This window comes from Mustela lutreola, chromosome 2 (genome assembly GCF_030435805.1).
Source record: "Mustela lutreola isolate mMusLut2 chromosome 2, mMusLut2.pri, whole genome shotgun sequence".
NCBI classification, from domain to species: Eukaryota; Metazoa; Chordata; class Mammalia; order Carnivora; family Mustelidae; genus Mustela; species Mustela lutreola.
Window position 1 is genome coordinate 70,804,098 of NC_081291.1, and position 18,732 is coordinate 70,822,829.

The 18,732-nt window shown below is 44.1% G+C and overlaps 1 protein-coding gene and 1 pseudogene across 2 annotated transcripts; one reads left to right on the forward strand and one right to left on the reverse strand.

Moving 5' to 3' along the window:
• Positions 1-9,095: 9,095 nt before the first annotated feature.
• On the reverse strand, positions 9,096-9,491 carry LOC131825811 (ubiquitin-ribosomal protein eL40 fusion protein-like; annotated as a pseudogene).
• Positions 9,492-11,209: 1,718 nt separating this feature from the next.
• On the forward strand, positions 11,210-16,182 carry CCR4 (C-C motif chemokine receptor 4). Of its 2 annotated transcripts, none has more exons than XM_059162196.1 (2): positions 11,210-11,329; positions 13,612-16,182. In XM_059162196.1, the coding sequence occupies exon 2, from the start codon at positions 13,686-13,688 to the stop codon at positions 14,766-14,768; it is 1,083 nt and encodes a 360-aa protein (XP_059018179.1). In that variant the 5' UTR covers positions 11,210-11,329; positions 13,612-13,685; the 3' UTR covers positions 14,769-16,182. The 2 variants fall into 2 exon arrangements, with proteins under 2 accessions (XP_059018179.1, XP_059018181.1); XM_059162198.1 differs by having other exon boundaries at positions 13,640-16,182.
• The last annotated feature ends 2,550 nt before the right edge of the window (positions 16,183-18,732 follow it).

Sequence of the window (18,732 nt, forward strand, 5' to 3'; positions counted from 1 at the left end):
TCAGCTAGCCCTGTGTGCTTGGAGGAAGAGGAATACTGGCAGTTGACGCAGCAGAAAACCATCAGGACCTCAGGAAAAAAAAGGATGTGGAATCTACTAGATTAAGCCTTGGACACATCTGCATTACTGTGCTCAGAGGGGGAGCTACCATTCAATTTGAAAGCAGACGGAGTGAGATTATGGCTTTCCATTTTGTTTTGTATTCAGATTTATTTGAGAGCAAGAACGTGAGAGAGAGCATGAGTGGAAGAGAGAGCATGAGCAGGGAGAGAGGCAGAGGGAGAGGGAGAAGCAGATTCCTCACTGAGCAGGGAGCTCCATGCTAATGCAGGTTCATTGCGGGGCTCAATCCCAGACCCTGTGATCATGACCTGAGCCGAAGACATACGCTTAACCAACTGGGCCACCCAGGCACCCCAATATTCTGTCTTTTAAGTAGTGATAGTACTTTTGAATGGAGACACTTTTATTCTTTAAATTTTTTTCTTTTATTTAAAATGTTATATTTTAGGGACGCCTAGGTGGCTTAGACGGTTAAGTTTCTGCCTTCAGCTCAGGTCATGATCACAGAGTCCTGGGATCAAGTCCCATATTGGGATCCTTGCTCAGTGGGGAGCCTGCTTCTCCCTCTGCCTGCTTCTCCTTCTGCTCACGCACTCTCTCTCTCTGACAAATAAATAAAAACTTAAAAAAAAAAAGGGTTATATTCTATCCTTTTAGAGTTTTCCCTTAAAATTTAAACTACAAAGTTAATAAAGTTTTAATATAGGACTTTTAAAATGTGGAACACTTTAGTTCTGATCATTCTCCTGTTTATTTTATTTTATTTTTCAAATGAAAGTTCTCACATTTTTATCACCAAGCCAACATACTAGAGCAGAAGTGTAGTAACAAAGAAGTCATTTCCCCAATAAAACATGTAAACATCTACCTGGAAGTGATGTTTACAGAGTGACAGGATATGAGCATGTGACTTTTCATGCAGCATAAATACATGTGTCATCTCATGTGTGATCCCTTACAGACCCAGCTTGGTTCTTTCCCAGTGCCTCCTCTTGGACTTATACCTGATTTTATTACCAATTTTCATCTGAATCCCCCGGAAAATGGGACAATTCTGGTTTTGTTTCTTGGCCAGGAATCCCTTGATCTCAAAGGTCTTATGAGAAGCTGTTTTGAGGAAGTCAGCTGCACACACCACGATGGCAGAGCGGAGGAGAGAGCTTCAGGTGATATTTTAATTCTACCTCATATTTACTTATCTTCCAAATTATGCAATTTATTTTTGTTTTATTAGGCTAATTTTCCTTCAGAAATAAGTGTTTACTAATATTTTTCTCCACTGTTGCTTCTCATGCCTTCCAGGATCATTCATGATTTTCATCATGAAAACTTGATTTTTTTTTTTTTTAAGATTTTATTTATTTATTTGACAGAGATCACAAGTAGGCAGAGAGGCAGGCAGAGAGAGAGGAAGGGAAGCAGGGTCCCTGCTGAACAGAGATCCCCATGTGGGGCTTGATCCCAGGACCCTGGGGTCATGACCCGAGCTGAAGGCAGAGGCCTTAACCCACTGAGCCACCCAGGTGCCCCAAAACTTGATGTTTTATAAATAAAACTCAAAACCTTTTCTCTGTGCAGGAGATGAAAAATGCATTAATTGAAAAACCTTAAGATGAATAGAGATGCTGAGGTCCAATGGATATGAATTTTTTTCTTTGTTGAGCTCTTCCTGAGTGCTCTGATAGATTTAATAAAAAGAAAGGGAAAACAAAAGACTGATCATTAACCTTTAAAAAAATTGTTTTAAAAAATATTTAAGTAATCTCTACACCCAACATGGGGCTGGAATTCAAGACCTTGAGATTAAGAGTTGCATGTTCCTCCCACCAACCCAGCCAGGTGCTTCAATGATCTAACTTTTAGAAGAAAAAAATGAACTTCATTAAACTTTAGACATGATCCTTTCTGTATGCAAACTCCGCAATTTTATGGTAATTCCAGTTGGTAGAATATTTAAGTTTGGTTTTATTTAATAAAATGACCAAATTAACATTATCAAAGCTGTTTAGTGTTCTTAGTAAGAATGACAAAATGAGAAGCAGGCTCACAGCCCTTCTGGACTCTACAGTGTGAAGTTGTCTCAAGCAAAAGTAAACTTGTTTTAGTTGTGAGCTTAAATAGCACTTGTTTCCCAGAATTCTGTTACATATTTTAAAGTATATTTTCTGGAAATAAATGCTGTCTTTGAGCTTTAAAGACAAAATTTTAAATTCATCCTGAAATAACTTTCTTAAATCACGGCCAGCGTAAACGGGGAAATTCTGCTGTGCCTGCTGCCATCCGGTGGCAATTTTCCTGAAAAGAGCAATTTTCCAAGAGTGGTCTTAAGTCCCTTGGGGGTGACAGACAGCAGATCCCTGTGACCCTGTCCAGGGCATTCTTGATATCAAAACTACATTCATAATAACACTATAACTTTATCTTTTTCACTCTAGTAATATTTGTCCTGATGGTACAAAAGGAATAGGGTAAAGCCACTGGGACCTTTAGACAAATTGAGGTAGTACACAAAACTGTACTCTCCTCACCTCTCCCAAGTGATCCCAGTGCCAGTTGTACCTCAGCATTTCCCGATAAAGCGGGAAAATTGATTCTGTTACCTCTACCCTTATTCACATGCAATTCCATCTTACCTGAATGACTTACAAAGTATAACTATCCAAGTAAGTTTTCTGTAGACATTTTATTGAAAAGGAATGAAGTGAGCCTGTTATTTCAAGTGAAACAGCTGACAGTATTTATTGCTAATGATTAAGTGGGAACTTTCAGGTGAACATTGTAATCTTGGAGAACTTGTATCTGCTACTATACAATGACAGTTTCTCAATACTTAGTCTTCTGATGAGATCGGTGATGATATTACTGAATATGATTTGGTAAATAGAATAATGGCCCCTAAAGATGTTTATATCCTAAATCCCACAAATCATGAATGTGTTCCTTTACATTCCAATGGTATCCCATACATTTGATTTGAGATAGGGAGATTATTCTGGATTATCTGATGGGCTCAGTGTACTCACAAAGGTCATTATAAAAAGAGTGAGAGAGGTGAGAAGACGATACACAGTTGGCTTTGGCGACAAAGAGACCATGAGATCATCAGCAAATGTAGGTGGTCTCCAGGAGCTGACAAAAGCAAGGTAACAGATTCTTTCCTAGAACTTCTAGAAGAAACTGGGCCTACTAACCCCGAGTTAGAAAATGATTTCTGATCTCAGTCAGACTGCTAGAATTGTAATAAATTCATGTTGATTAAGCACTTAGTTTGTGATAATTTGTTACAGCCACATTAGAAAACTAATACAGTGATATTTTGATATTGGTAATAAAATATGGATGATTTCACATTTTCTTAATTTTCATAATTCAGCTTAGACTGAATCTTGACCAAACTGATCCCACTTCTCAATTATATGCAAAAGGGGTCATTTATCGGCATTCAGTTATCCATAATGTGTCTCCTTCTTTCCCCCTTTTAAAAAGCCCAAAGACTCAAACAAATATTATCTCGAAATTGTTAACAGTGCATGCATGCCTCATAAAGGAAAATGGGCCTGGATCCTAAAAAGATGAGGGGTGAGGAGTTTTGTGATTGGGAGGTACTGTTATACCATGGATAGATTTTATTACATGACCTTATTTATTACCTCAGCTTCTGGTATAGGTGTAAATGTTATTCACATAAGTAGTCTTTGCATTCATGAGTGTGTTTATATACAGGTACACATACAGGTGCACACACACATATTATATAAAGCTGTAAATATGTTCAGAGAAAGAAAAAAGTCATTTTGTTCTAAATTAAACTACCATTATTCAGTACCATTAGAATTATATGAAAAAGGTTTTATGATTAAAATAAATGTAATTTCAAAAAAAAATAAATGTAATTTCATATGAAGCGTTACTTGGAATGTTCTCACGAGAGAACCACTGTGCCCATGTGGGTGTAAGGCAGCCAGCCACCTGCTGCCTCCCCAGGTCTCCCCTAAGGATTCTCAGGAATGATTTTTCCCCCTCTCCCTTCCTCATGGTAACTCATCTTGTCAGCTTCTCCAATGACGTGGTAACTGTGTCTCTGTTACTCTCCCTTACAGTCCCCCTCGTATGTAAAATGAGACATTACAATTGTTTATACTTTAAAAATATACAAACCTGTGTTTATATGTTTTGTGTCTCCAATTGTGTATAATCAAGATGAGATAGAACACTGAGTTCAGGAGGAAGAACCTCAGCCAGGACTGACTGAAAGGTAGAAGGAGGGAATTGGTTATTCCAGAAATAGGATTTGGTGGTTTGTGTGTGTGTTGGTTGGGTTGGGTGGGAGGTGGTACAGAGAATATGCCCTGAAGAACTGTATATTTTTTTAATTTTTAAATTTAAAAAAATTTATTTTGAGAGGGGTGGAGGAGAAAGGGAGAGAGAGAATCTTAAGCAGGTTCCACACCCAGGGAAGAACCCAATATGGGGCTTGATACGGGCTTGATCCCACAATCCTGAGATCATGACCTGAGCCCAAACCAAGAGTCGGCACTCAACTGACTGAGCTCCGCAGGTGCCTCTGCCCTGAAGAATTGTAATCTTAGGTGATGAAGTATCTCTTGGGGCATTTGGAGGAGACCGCTCTCCTCTGGGTTTTAACCATTAGCAGGCTCTCTAGTTACATTGTTATGTTAGGGGTGGGTGGCTGATTCCACATATGGGATTTCACACACAAGGTTTCTGGGGAGTAGGACATTATTGGAGATTTTTTAAATAATAAAAAACATTGTCTCTGGAACAGTCACTGACGTTCATTGCTAAATACTTGATTCTGTTTCTATTTTTCTATCCTTGTACCAGTACCACCAATACCCAATCAGGGTATTTTTTCTGTTGTCAAGTTGTAGCAGTTCTTTGTGTTTTGGATATTACTTCTTATCAGGTATATAATTTTCAAATAGCTTCTCCCATTCTGTAGACTGCCTTTTTACTCTGTTGATTGTGTCCTTTGATGCACAGAAGTTTTAAATTTTGGTATAGTCTTTTTATCTATTTTTATTTTTGTTACCTGTGTCTTCGGTGTCATCTTCAAGAAATCACCGTCAAATACATTGTCATGAAGACTTTTCACTTTTTTTCTAAAAATTTTATAGTTTTAGCTTTTATATTTACATCTTTGACCTATTTTGAGTTAGTTTTTGTATATAGTGAAACTAATAAACTAATCCAGCTTTATTCTTCTGCATAAGAATATCCAGTTTTCCTAGAACCATTTATTGAAAAGACTTGTCCTTTTCTAATTTAATGAACCTGGCAACTTCTTTGGAAATTACTTGACCATATATGTGGGGATTAATTTTGGGCTCTTTATTCTAGTTCATTGGTCTATATGTGTGTCTTTATGCCAATATCACATTGTTTTGATTGCTGTAGCTTTATTATATATATATATATTTATATATTTTATATTATATATATTTATATATATATTTACATGTATATATATATGTGTATATATATATATACCAATGCCTTTTATAATAAGGAAGTGTGGGATTTCCAACTATGTTCTTCTTTTTCAAAATTTTTTGACCATTTCAGGTTTCCTCAGATGCCATATGAATTTTAGGATGGATTTTTATTTTTTTTAAAAGATTTTATTTATTTATTTGACAGACAGAGATCAAAGTAGGCAGAGAGGCAGGCAGAGAGAGGAAGGGAAGCAGGTTCCCCGCTGAGCAAAGAGCCCGATGCGGGACTCGATCCTAGGACCCTGAGATCATGACCTGAGCTGAAGGCAGAGGCTTTAACCCTCTGAGCCAGCCAGGTGCCCCTAGGATGGATTTTTAAAAATTATTAACTATCTATCCATTTATCTATTTATTTATTAGAGGGGGAGGAGCAGAGAGAGAAAGAGAGAGAGAGAGAATCTTAAGCAGACTCTGCACTGAGCACTGAGTGTGATGCAGGGCTTGATCCCAGGATCCTGGGATTAAAACCTGAGCAGAAATCGAGAGTCAACCCTCCAACCACTGAGCCACCCAGGGGCTCCTGTTTCCCTGCTCTGTATTTGTATCTCCTGGATGTTCCAAGATTTTTTCCTTTTTTTTTTTATCTGTTTTCCTAGAGGTTTGTCAATTTTGTGTTTTCAGATACTGCAGTGGGTCTATTTTACTTTCAAATTGTGTTTAATTTCTGCTTATATTTATTGTTTCTTTCCTCATGCCATTTTTAAAGAAGATTTTATTTATTTATTTGACAGGCAGAGATCAGAAGTGGGCAGAGAGGCAGGCCGAGAGAGGTGGGGGGAAGCAGGCTCCCTGCTGAGCAGAGAGCCCGATGCGATGCGGGGCTCGATCCCTGGACCCTGAGATCATGCCCCTCCTCATACCATTTTTGAGTTTATTCTACAATTCCTTTTTCTACTGTTTCTTTTTCTAGTTGAACAGCTCTCACTAATTTTCATTCTTTCTTCCTTCTGATATAAATACGTAAGGGCTCAGTTACCCTCTCAGGTCCCCCGCAGCTGTGTACCACTATTTTGGATAAATGATACTTTGTTATCATTGTTTCAAGTGTTTTCTATTTTGCATTGTTATATTTTCTTTGATGTCTGGGTTCCATGCAAATGTGTTTTCTAATTTTCAGGTGTACAGGGAGTTTTAGTTATCTCTTTAAAAATCAATTTGAAAAAAAAATCAATTTGTAATTTAATTGTTTGCAATTTTCTATTTCCTTATCAAAGTTTTGTCTGTGTATTCAGACCTCCCCTGTAAAATGACTTATTTGTTTAAGTGCTGTTTTGATCCAGTTTTGAGGCCTTGACTAGAGGCTGATCAGTTCCCTTTTTTGAGCAGTAGCTTCCTTATCAGCATCTGGGCTCTGGGACTACTGTCCACAGCCCTAATCACCCTGGGACCAGACCCCAGGGAGCTAGGGACAGTTCCTCTACCCCAGGGAGCTAAGGACAGTTCCTCTATCCCAAGACCTCAAATTATCCAAATTAGCCAATCAGCAGAGAACCCATGAAAACTAACTAACCTTACCCTACTTGTCAAACATAAGCTGCCCCCTACAGGCCCAGCTCGCTGTTGCTCTGTCCCTGGGTGCAATGCCGGGTGTCGCCCTGGCTGGCAGCCTTTTCTCATTTTAAATGAAAGTAATGGGTCTGACTCCAGGGTCTTTGATGCTTTTCTGACTCCAGGCCTTTGATGCTTTTTTTTTTTTTTTTTTTAAAGATTTAATTTATTTATTTGACAGAGAGAGAGAGCACGAGTGGGAGTGGGGAGGCAGGGGGAGAGGAAGAGAGAGTAGCACACTCCCCACTGAGCAGGGAGCCCTGAGGTGGGGCTTGATCCCAGGACACGGAGATCATGACCTGAGCCAAAGTCAGATGCTTGACCGAGTCACTCAGGCGCCCCCACATCTTTTATGTTTTACTGCCACTGCCTTGCAGTTGAGTTCCACGGAGCTCCTCCTGAAATCCTTGGGCATGGTTTCCAGGGTCACAGGCTGGTTCCTGTGGGCTGGTGTGGTATGCATGGACTGGGGAATAGACTTGGATGTTTTTGGTGTTGATATAAGGTTTGGTACACCAGAGGGCGCTGTAGTCTTACGTTGCGGCGTTCCTTCCCATTGGCTGCCGGCGCTGGGCCACACACCACCTTGCCTTGGGTGAGGATTTGCCCTGAGTGTATTTTCCTGGTCTGCTCCTCTCTAGTCAGGTTTGAGTTTTTCATTCAGCCCAGTGGAAGATGGTGTCTATGAAAACGTCTAGAGTGTACGTGTTACTGACTGCGTCTCTGGCTGTGTGGCCCTGAGCACACCTGTCCTCTCCCTAGGTTCCTATTTCCCCATCTATGAAATAGACATGACTAAATACGGATCTTTCTGTGGACGTGGGTAGGGGTATTGCTTAGTTTTGAAACCCCTACTGGGGGGAAAACCTATTTAGTCTTTCTCCAGGACGGTTAACCTTATGACTTTGCAAACTGAAAGACGGACATTCTCCAGGACAATAACTTTCGCAACTTGGAAACCTGAAATGTGCTCTTCACCTTAGCACTAACTCAGAAATGGAATGTGGCCCACTGGGTTTGCATCCAAATATCTCTGGGTTCCTAGCTGTGGCTCCGGGCTACACGCCGCGCTCAGCTACTTCATGAGAGAAAGCTATTACTGTGTGTTTTATTTACTGATTTCCACCACCAGCGCTATGGTGGAGTGCCTGTCTGTCTCTGGCACCAACACTAGCTCGCTGGGCCTCTCCACAGTCCTCAGGCCATATCATCCCTTTTGCAGATGAGAAGATTGAGGTTCACATAGCTATGACTTGGTGGCACTGGGATCCACAGCCAGATGGAGCAGACCTCAGAGCAAGTGCTGTCGGCCGACGCAGAGGCTGGAAGTCATGCTCATCCTCCCTCGGACCCGGGATGCTTCTCACACAGGCAGATTGAATTATGGAAGCATTAACTGCCTTCCAAAGGAGCGTCTCCGGACCCACAATCACCAGTGATAACACACGATCATTGGCACCTCTGCCTATCACATGTTCTAGAACCTGAACACCAGATCACTCCTCCTCCCAGGCCAGGTCCACAGAGGCTTAGGCATGGTGCTCACATGGGCTTGCCCGGGACTTTCCTAGCTTCCTGCTGTGCCCCCCCCGCCCCCCCCAGCTCTCTCATTTGTCCCTCAAGACCTGGGATTCCATGACAGAAGCTTCCCCAGGCTCTGCGTTTTTAAAAAATAGGGGGATTTAGGGTGCCTGGGTGGCTAAGTTAAGCCTCTGCCTTTGGCTCAGATCATGGTCTCAGGGTCCTTGGATCAAGGCCCTCATCGTGCTCAGAGAGCCTGCTTCCCCCCTCTCTCTACCTGCCTCTGCCTACTTGTGATCTCTCTCTCTGTCAAATGAATAAATACAAAACTTTAAAAATAGGGGGACTCATTTATTTATTTACTGCTTCAGTCAATGAAAAGAAAACTTTCTTGAAGCCCTGGGGCTTTGGGCTGGGGCAGGAGGCCACCCTGTGGGGAAAGGGGCCTTATTTGACCCTCTTCTTGGGGCACAGGTTGTTGGTGTGGCCACACTTCTTATGGCAGGTGACAGAGTGGGGGTGCAGGGAGCACTGGGGCCAACCATCTTGTCACAGTTGTGTTTCTGGGCCAGCTTACAGAGGGGAGGTTTGATGAGGCCACCCTGCAGGCAAAGCCCCAAGAGCAGAGAAGCCTCTTTCTGGATATTTCAGTTTGAGAGAGTATGGCCATCCTCCAGCCATTTGCTTGCCAAAATCATTTGCTTGCTGCTGGTCAACCAAAATCATTTGCTTGCTGCTGCCCTCCTTGTCTTGGATTTTGGCTTTGACATTCTCGATGAAGTCATGGGGCTTGGCCTCAAGGACGATGGTCTTGCCCATCAGGGTCTTCACGAGGATCTGCATCTTTGCATCTCTTAAAGGCTGCCTTCGCCAAACCAGCTGGCCACCCCGTTGAAGAGAAAGATGGTGGCAGAACCTAAAAATACGTTTATTCTATAAATTACCCTGTATAATGGGCATAGATTCACTGGTCAAATATGTTAGGGGCTTTTTTATTCTATATCTGCTTCCAGAGGTCACAGTGATATTGGCACTGGAAAGCCCCAGGGGGTGCTGCAGTACCGAGCGGTGTTTAACCTGAACCCAAGCCCAGAGTTCCCCGTACTGATCTGATCACAGATCTTCATTTCTTTTTCTCAGGGTGTCTGTGAATCTGGTTCTCCAGCTACACGCTGGGATGGCTGCCCTAGCTCAGGTCTCTCAGCTCTGTTGACATTCTAAGCACTCTTTGTCATAGAGGGCTGTCCTCTGCCTTGTAGGATTTTAGCAGCATTCCTGGCCTCTTCCTGTTAGAAGCCAGCAGCAGCTCCTTCTGTCCCCAAAGAAAATGTCTCCAGATATCACCCAAGTGCCCTGGGGTCAAAGAACGCCTTGGGACACAATATTCTAACTCATGCATTTATAGTAAAGGCAGATTGCCCTCAAGGAGTCAAAAACTGGTTTGGGGAGGTGAAAAAAAACCCCTTCTCTTTTTATGTATAAAGCACTGATATATGCATACTGCATCATAAACAGTATTAAAATTTCATGGGGAGGAGATGCCTCGGTGACTCGGTTGTTAAGCATCTGCCTTCAGCTCAGGTCGTGATCCCAGGGTCCTGGGGTCGAGCCCTGCATCAGGCTCCCTGCTCGGCGAGGGGCCTGCTTCTCCCTCTCCCTCTACACCTGTTTGTGTTCCCTCTCTCGCTGTCTCTCTCTCTGTCAAATAAATAAAATTAAAAAAAAAGTTTCATGGGGAAGTGAGATAAGTAAAAAAAAACCTAAAAAGACTCTTTGGGAGAGGTAATAATGAACAAAGGGTGACAAACATGCTCTGGCTCTGGTCCCTTTTCAGGCAAACTCCTTAGGAAAAATGACATTTGTGGCTCTTCGAAGCTGAACTGAAGACAGTAGAGGGAAAACATCTGGAAGCTGGCAGAAGCTGAGGAGATGATGGACAGAAGATTTGGGACTGCTGTGACTGCCATGCAAACTCAGGGGGACTCGGCCACGACCACTGTCAGTGGAAGTGCCATGATTTCTAAGTAGAGGGCTGTGGGCAGGGGTCCTCCTGTTGCAAAGGGGGCTTAAAGCTAGGTTGTCGGATGCCACGTTACACCCAGTTATTGAATGTGATTGACTACAGCCCTCCCAGCCCCTCCCGGACACACATACTAGCATACGTGTTTCTCTCCTCTGGTTACCCTTTCTCCTGCCTGTGTCTGGCCTCCTCCTCCAACCTCCTCAGATTCCCACTCATAGGAGGATATAGCCCATTATGGTTGCCTGCCACCAGCAAATAACAAACAGCCTGCTGATCCAGAATATATAGATCATTTCTACTGCAGGGAGCCGGCCAAAGGCAATTTTTTACATTAAAAAACCAAAAAATCAATGTTTAAAAATCAAGAAATTTCTCTTTTAAAAGAAAACTTACTTTATTTTCCTCTTTAATCTAGCAGAGAGCAAACCTTCCTAGCTTTCAGTTTTGGGAAATGAGTGAATCTTAGTCACTCGTTTTCTGCTGCTTCTATCAAAAAAAACCCCACTTGAACTCAGCATAGTTGGGTGAGGGATAAAGCTGGTGCTCACAGGAAGCCACGCTCCCTTCAAAGGCACCTGTCTTTCTTAACACTCTACTTCTCGAGCAAGCCTGGCACTGGCTCACAGACCTGCCTCTGAACTGCTGTCAGGAAAGCAAGGTAAGTGGGGAGGGGGCCATTCCTAGGGTCTCGGGCCACAGGCCACACATGCTCTCCAGACACTAGACAGGTGTGTGGACTTTGGGAGTGCTGTAAGCTGGCCAGCTACCCAGTTCCAACACTCAGGTGTCTGCGGCTACTAGCTGGCTTATCTTATCTTGGAGCTCACACACCACCTATTTCTACTCACATCCTCCAAGCCCTCGTCTGATGGGCGTTCATAGATGCAGGTCTCTCTCGCTGTGCACATCTGGCCCCAGTCCACACGCTTAGGATATACAGAAAATTTTGGTCAAATATACACATTTTTCTGCATTTTGCCTCTGTCAAGTCTCCCAGGTCAAGAAAGAAAATAAGGCTGATTCCCAGCACTTAGCAGCTGCGTTTACTTTTTTTGTTCTCCCTATAATTTCCTAATTCCTCAGCTTCGTCTGTTAAACTTTCACCGGAAAATGGTGGAGAGAGATTAGGATTGTTCTTTAACTAGAATCGATATTCATTGTACAACATTGTTTCCAGGGACCCTGCGATGCCCCCGGTCTTCAGGATCTGTTTGCAGGAGGAAACCCAAATCTCTTTCTTGAGAAACCAAATGTAGTTTGTAGTTTGAGTGTTGGGACATGTGGTGGTGAGGCTGGAAGTAGGGGGTCGACATGAATTACCGGACACTGTTGTAATAAGGAACACAAGCTGCCGTTAAGAAGGAAGAAGGAGGAGGTAGCCTTGAGTCAGAAAGCCCTTCATCCCTGAATTACTCTGATTCACACGTGAACAGGTGTATAACTTTAAGAAGGTTTTAATCTCTTTACTTGCCAATTTAGATCGCAAATGAGGGTGGTTGGGGAGATAAAGGGATTTCATTTCTGGCTGTGATGTGCTGTTTGGACGTCTGTCAGGTTCATTCTGGCGGGGATGGGATTCCGGGGACAAGACTGATTTTTGCATGCAGTTTTGATGAAAAGACCAGAAAGTTCTCTCAAGTGACCATCTGAGTACTGTGAAATTATCTGAATACTGCAGTCTTCAGAAGGGAAAGAAACCACATCTGCTGCATTAGCACTGGACTGGCCCAGAAGCAGCGGGCCACCAGGGCTAGAAGGCCAGGCGTGTTCCCATTTATGTGATGTTCTAGAATGGATGTGGGACTTGGCTGTGTGTGCCAGAGACAACTTGCGCCAACTCAAGACTGCTAGGATTCAGGAGTTTTTTTTTTTTTTAAGATTTTATTTATTTATTTGTCAGAGAGAGAGAGCGCGAGAGCGAGAGAGTGAGCACAGGCAGACAGAGTGGCAGGCAGAGGGAGAAGCAGGCTCCCTGCCGAGCAAGGAGTCCGATGTGGGACTCGATCCCAGGACGCTGGGATCATGACCTGAGCCGAAGGCAGACGCTTAACCAAGTGAGCCACCCAAGTGCCCCAAGATTCAGGAATTCTGTGAGGTGGTTGGTAGCTGCAATTTTGCCATGGTGGAAGTATTTGTACTATAGAAACACGCAAACACCATAAATCAGAATTCCCTACCTCCCCAGAACTGGTTTACCAGCACATCACTAGGACTCAGGCCCCAAGAGAAAGGTTTGCATATAGCTGTGTGGCCTCATTTAACTTCTCTGAACCTTTTATGAGTCATCTACACCATGGTTCCCTAAGGTTGCTTGGCTTAGAGTGCCCGACTTTTGTTGGGAGGGTGGCAGGGGACAGGAGCATGGAGTAGGATTAAATGAATAATACCAGGGAATGTGCTTTGAAATCTATGTCAAGCTTGCAGGAGGAATTAGAATTTTAATATAAAGTCAGGTGACCAATCTTGTAGCCTAATGATTATCTAAGCAGTTACTAAATTTGGGGAATTATAATCTGAGGGGGAACATGCATAGATTTTTATCTTTTTGTTTGTTTTTTGTTTTTATGTCACAAAGGCGGCTCTGGGTGTAGGACTATTGGGAATCTCAACTGACCTACAAATGATTCAGTAACCCCAGACTACTGATTAGAAATGCATCCTTGAAAACGCCTCCTTGAGAAGGAGGTTTTACTGTCCCCACTTACAAATGAGAGAACGGAAGCTCCCTCAGAAGGGTAGGAAAGGGGCAGAGCTGGACCATGGAATCTGCTAACTCCCAAGGAAAGGGTTTTCCCATTTGGTCGCACTGCCCTGTGGGACGGCGCTGTTCCACTTGGGAAGGTTGGGAAGGCTGTGCAATGGTCTGGGGCAAAATATTAAGCAGCTATGCTCTTAATGCTCTGTATACAGCGCCATTCTGATTTGGTTTTGTTCTTACAGAAATCTTGTTTGCGCTTCCCCTTCTTAGCTTCTGGTGGGGCTCAGACCTCGTTGAGGAGCTGGCAGATTTGAAAATGAACCCCACAGATATAGCAGACACCACCCTGGATGAAAGCGTCTATAGTAATTACTATCTCTACGAAAACATCCCCAAGCCTTGCACCAAAGAAGGCATCAAAGCGTTTGGGGAGCTCTTCCTGCCCCCTCTCTACTACTTGGTCTTTCTGTTTGGTCTCCTTGGAAATTCTGTGGTGGTGCTAGTCCTGTTCAAATACAAGAGGCTTAAGTCCATGACTGACGTGTACCTGCTCAACCTTGCCATCTCGGACCTGCTCTTCGTGCTCTCCCTCCCTTTCTGGGGCTACTATGCTGCAGACCAGTGGGTTTTTGGACTCGGTCTCTGCAAGATCATTTCCTGGATGTACTTGGTGGGTTTTTACAGCGGCATCTTCTTCATCATGCTCATGAGCATTGACAGATACCTGGCGATTGTGCATGCGGTGTTCTCCCTGAGAGCGAGGACCTTGACTTATGGGGTCATCACCAGCTTGGCCACGTGGTCTGTGGCTGTACTGGCCTCCCTTCCAGGCCTTCTATTCAGCACGTGTTATACCGAGCGCAACCACACCTACTGCAAGACCAAGTACTCTCTCAACTCCACAAGGTGGAAGGTACTGAGCTCCCTGGAGATCAACATTCTCGGATTGGTGGTTCCCTTGGGCACCATGTTGTTCTGCTACTCCATGATCATCAGGACACTGCAGCACTGCAAAAACGAGAAGAAGAGCAAGGCGGTGAGGATGGTCTTTGCTGTGGTGGCCCTCTTCCTGGGGTTCTGGACACCTTACAATGTGGTGCTCTTCCTGGAGACACTGGTGGAGCTGGGGGTCCTTCAGGACTGCACCTTTGAAAGGCACCTGGACTATGCCATTCAGGCCACAGAGACCCTGGCTTTCGTTCACTGCTGCCTTAATCCAGTCATCTACTTTTTCCTCGGGGAGAAATTCCGCAAGTACATAGTACAGCTCTTCAGAACCTGCAGGGGGCCGTTCATGCGCTGCCAATACTGTAGGCTCCTCCAGCTCTACGCCCCTGACACTCCCAGCTCCTCCTACACGCAGTCCACCGGGGATCACGATCTCCATGATGCCCTGTGAAAAACAAAGAGGCAAAAGATGGAGTTGAGCTTCCCAGAGTTAAGAGTTTGAAACTGTATTATAGTAAGAGTTCCTGAGCAAGTGGCAGGAAGAAAACTTACATCCACAGCAGAGCGTGGGCTCCTCACCCCACAGTCAGCTTTTCCTCTTGCCACATGTGAGTTCATCGAAGCAAGAGTTCAGTGGGGCTGCGGCTGCGGCAGCCCTCCTCTCCCAGGCTTGCCTGCCTGTGGCATGAGTAAACTGAAGGAGAATTCTAAGCAGCTTTTCAGTGAGGCTCTACATAATACTGTAAGGGAAGGACTGTTCATTTCCTTCTACCTGAACAGATGGTGTTCTCCAGAGGAACTGTGGAATCAAGGATGTGTTCTCCAGGAGGAACTGTGGAATCAATCGCTGCTCCTTGCTGCCTGCTCCTTTCATGAGCTTCTAGCTTTTGTGGAACAATATAGACAACTTTGACATGCTCTCCTAGAGTTTTTCTAATAATATATCCGAAGCATGGTATATTCCCGGAAGCCAGGTGCACACAGGAACAAAGAAGTAATGAATCTGGACCTTGAGTCTTTTATTTTGAAGGTTGACTTGTTAATGGAAGCCACACTTTGGATGCCGATGACAAGTGTAAGGATGTGAAGGCATTAGCATGGTCTGATTTCCAAACATGAAATACAAGGCATTAAAAAAATCCAAACACATTTGTGGAAATTCAAACACACTTTCATATGGTTGTGAGCATGTTTTTTTCAATTACAACAGACGAATATTCAAATTTCACAAATAATATACATGTGCGGATATATTTATGTAGGGTCTCTTACTTGTGTACAAACAGAGCCTTCAAAATTCAAAATAACCAGGGCTGATAAAGTATGACAATGCTTCCTCAGTAAGTTAGAAGTGCCTCCTATCCGGGAAGGCAAGAATAATCAACTAATGGTTACCACTGATGTGGCATAAACAGGACCAACAAAAAATTATGAAGTTGTGAAAATGTCATCCTCTCTTTTAAAACATTGGCCACCTTTTTTAACTGTGGGATGACTCAAAATTTCAGCCAGTCATTTTAATCATGTAATTAATTGTTTGGCACCATTAAAATAAATCTTTGTTCTTACAGCCTTAATCAGAATAAAGTAAAGACTTTAATCAAGTCGGGAAAGACCTGTAATCCCTCCCCCCAAAAAAACCTGTCTTGCAAACTTTTTTTTTTCTGTCTTGCGAACTATTAGCTGAGTTATCTGTTTCAAATGCTTCTGTAAGTTTACACATTATCACATGCTCTATGCTTATAAAGGATGCATTTCCAGAAAGTTGGTTTTCAGAGAAGTGATTTTAAAAGGTTAAGTGGATGTTGCCTTTATGGACACAAATAAACAGACTTGTATATAGTCCCAGAGAGTTTTTTTCCTGATCTGTTTGTATTCGGTTTCCTTTGTTTTGTTTTAATTTTATTTGAGAGAGAGAGAGAGAGAGAAAGAGAGAGCATGAGCAGAGGGAGAAGGAGAAGCAGACTCCCCGCTGAGAAGGGAGCTGGTCATGGAGCTTGATCTCAGGACCCAGGATCACAACCAGAGCCCAAGGCAGATGCTTAACAGACTGAGCCGCCCAGGCACCCTGTGCTGGGTTTCCTGACAGGGTTGCAGATGCGAGCTGATGTGGACCTGGTGCACTGGGCTGGCCAGTGGGAGGAACCAGAGGGTTACCTGTCCCAGGCAGCCACGTGGGGTGGGGAGGTGGTGCCCTGCGCAGCAGTGACCAGAAGGCTGGTGTACATGGCAGGGAGGGCTGGGCCGGGGTCTTGGGCGGTTTCCCTAGAAAACCTCCTTCCACCTGGCACACCAGCCCAGCCCGCACTCCCGAGTGAGCCTGAACACATCACTTCTAGCCTCAGTTTCCCCTCATCTATAGAGCAGAATATATTCCAGGGTGATGGAAGAAAAGATGATTGTTTCTTGGTAGAGCTTGTAAGGGTATTTATTTAATCACAGTGAGAGGGAAACTTTAGGGCCTGAAAGACAGACCAGCCCAGGGGGTTTCACTGTTGCTTTGTCCCTCCGCACACACAGTGGTAAACAGGGTGGGGTGCTGTCTGCCCGCTGTCATCCCTCCTCCTGGGCGGGAATCACCCATCATCTCAAGTTCCTCAGGCCTTCCCTTGTCCCAGAGCTGGGGCAGATTCCCTCCAGATGGGGAATTTGGAATTTCCAGGGGCACTCCAGCATGATACTCTCGGAACACAGACACAAGAAACACAGAGTGTTTCTTCTCATTCGGCACCAGAAACAAACAAAAAGCCAGCGTGATTTCTAAACAAAGGTAGTACACAAAGGTGAGTTTAACTCTCCGTTCTCAGACACTGGACCCATCTCTTCTTTGTGACAATGTGCCCAGCTTCTGGGGAACACAGACTGGGTGCCATTTAAAAACAGCAGTCGTAGTGGTTGCACAACACTGGGAATGTTCTAGATGCCGCTGAATTGCACATTTTAATTTTTTTTTTTTTAAGATTTTATTTACTTATTTGACAGAGAGAGATCACAAGCAGGCAGAGAGGCAGGCAGAGAGAGAGGAAGGGAAGCAGGCCCCCTGCTGAGCAGAGAGCCCCATGCGGGACTTGGTCCCAGGACCCCGAGATCATGACCTGAGCCGAAGGCAGTGGCTTAACCCACTGAGCCACCCAGGCGCCCCTGAATTGCACATTTTTAAATGTGCAGTTTGAAAGCCTTTGAAGTTTACCTCAACAAGAATGCGAGGCAATAGCCCTTTCAGTATCTGTCCCATAGCAGGCACTCAAATTCTACTGAATAAATACATGCCATCTTCTTTCTGTGAGAAGAAAAGATACAGAGTGTGGCAAACGGTCTTCAGACTGTTGGGGAGATTTTCCTTGAGAAACTCTCTTCACAGCTTGGAGCATTGGATGCAATTAGTTCCAATTGATTGAATGTCTATTTTGTGCTAAGCAGGATGCCTGGTTATGGAGAGACTAACAGGATAAAGGAGAAAGCGAGTGGAATTTATACTCTGATACGGGGAAAACACAAACAAGATCAACTCTAAGGCAAGCAGGAGAGTTACAACAGAGTAACAAACACAATGTTTTGGGACATTCGAGGAAGGAGAAATGGATTCAATTTCCAATTTCATCATACAATTAGCTTTTAAAAGGATCATGATTTTGATGAACGGCACAGAGGAAGGACAGTGGAGGCTGGTGGAAAGGCTTGTGGTGTTAAGAGCATACTGTGTGATCAGGGGTGGGGAGTGGTTTGGGCAGTTAAAAGAGAACATGTTGGGGAGGTGAGGGACAGCAGCAAAATAAACACTTGCCCTCTTGCCTTAATTTGGAACAACTCTGACAGGCCATTCCAATTCGAGCTCCCCTTACAATTAGCTGGGGTGTCTGCTGCAGCGACACGCCAGGGCAACTTCTCCTGGTGTCCGGTCTTGCTTCCTTCACGCCGTCGTAGGGGCTGTTCCCAAGATGACTCATCATTAAATCCACTGTACGCTAATCTCAGAGTCTCAGAGGCTGTTTTCAGCAACCCCTGTTTAAAACCAGGACTTGGGGATCACATAGGGGCGAGTGAGCCCCTAATATAAGGGGAAATTGACCTTCGGGTGTGGGGAAAGCCCCTGCACTGGGGATGTCCTTCATTCATTGCCCCTGTCCATCGACTCTTGTTGCCTATGCTTCTGTTTGTCAGCTGCACCTTGGCTCCCATAACTGGCCTGCCTTACCACCAGGGGCATCTCCCTCTTCACTCCTGTTATGGTCATGGACCACCTCTACCTTAGGTTGTGCTCTAGTCACCTGACATCCTATATTCTGTACCGGCGGTCAGCGACTTGCTGGGCTCACATGAACCAGACACAAGCTCTACCCATTTTTTTTTTTTTAATTTTATTTATTTATTTGGCAGACAGAGATCACAAGTAGGCAGAGAGGCAGGCAGAGAGA

Coding starts and splice junctions, on each gene's coding strand:
- CCR4 (XM_059162196.1), top strand. CDS start 13,686: ATGAACCCCACAGATATAGCAGACACCACCCTGGATGAAAGCGTCTAT.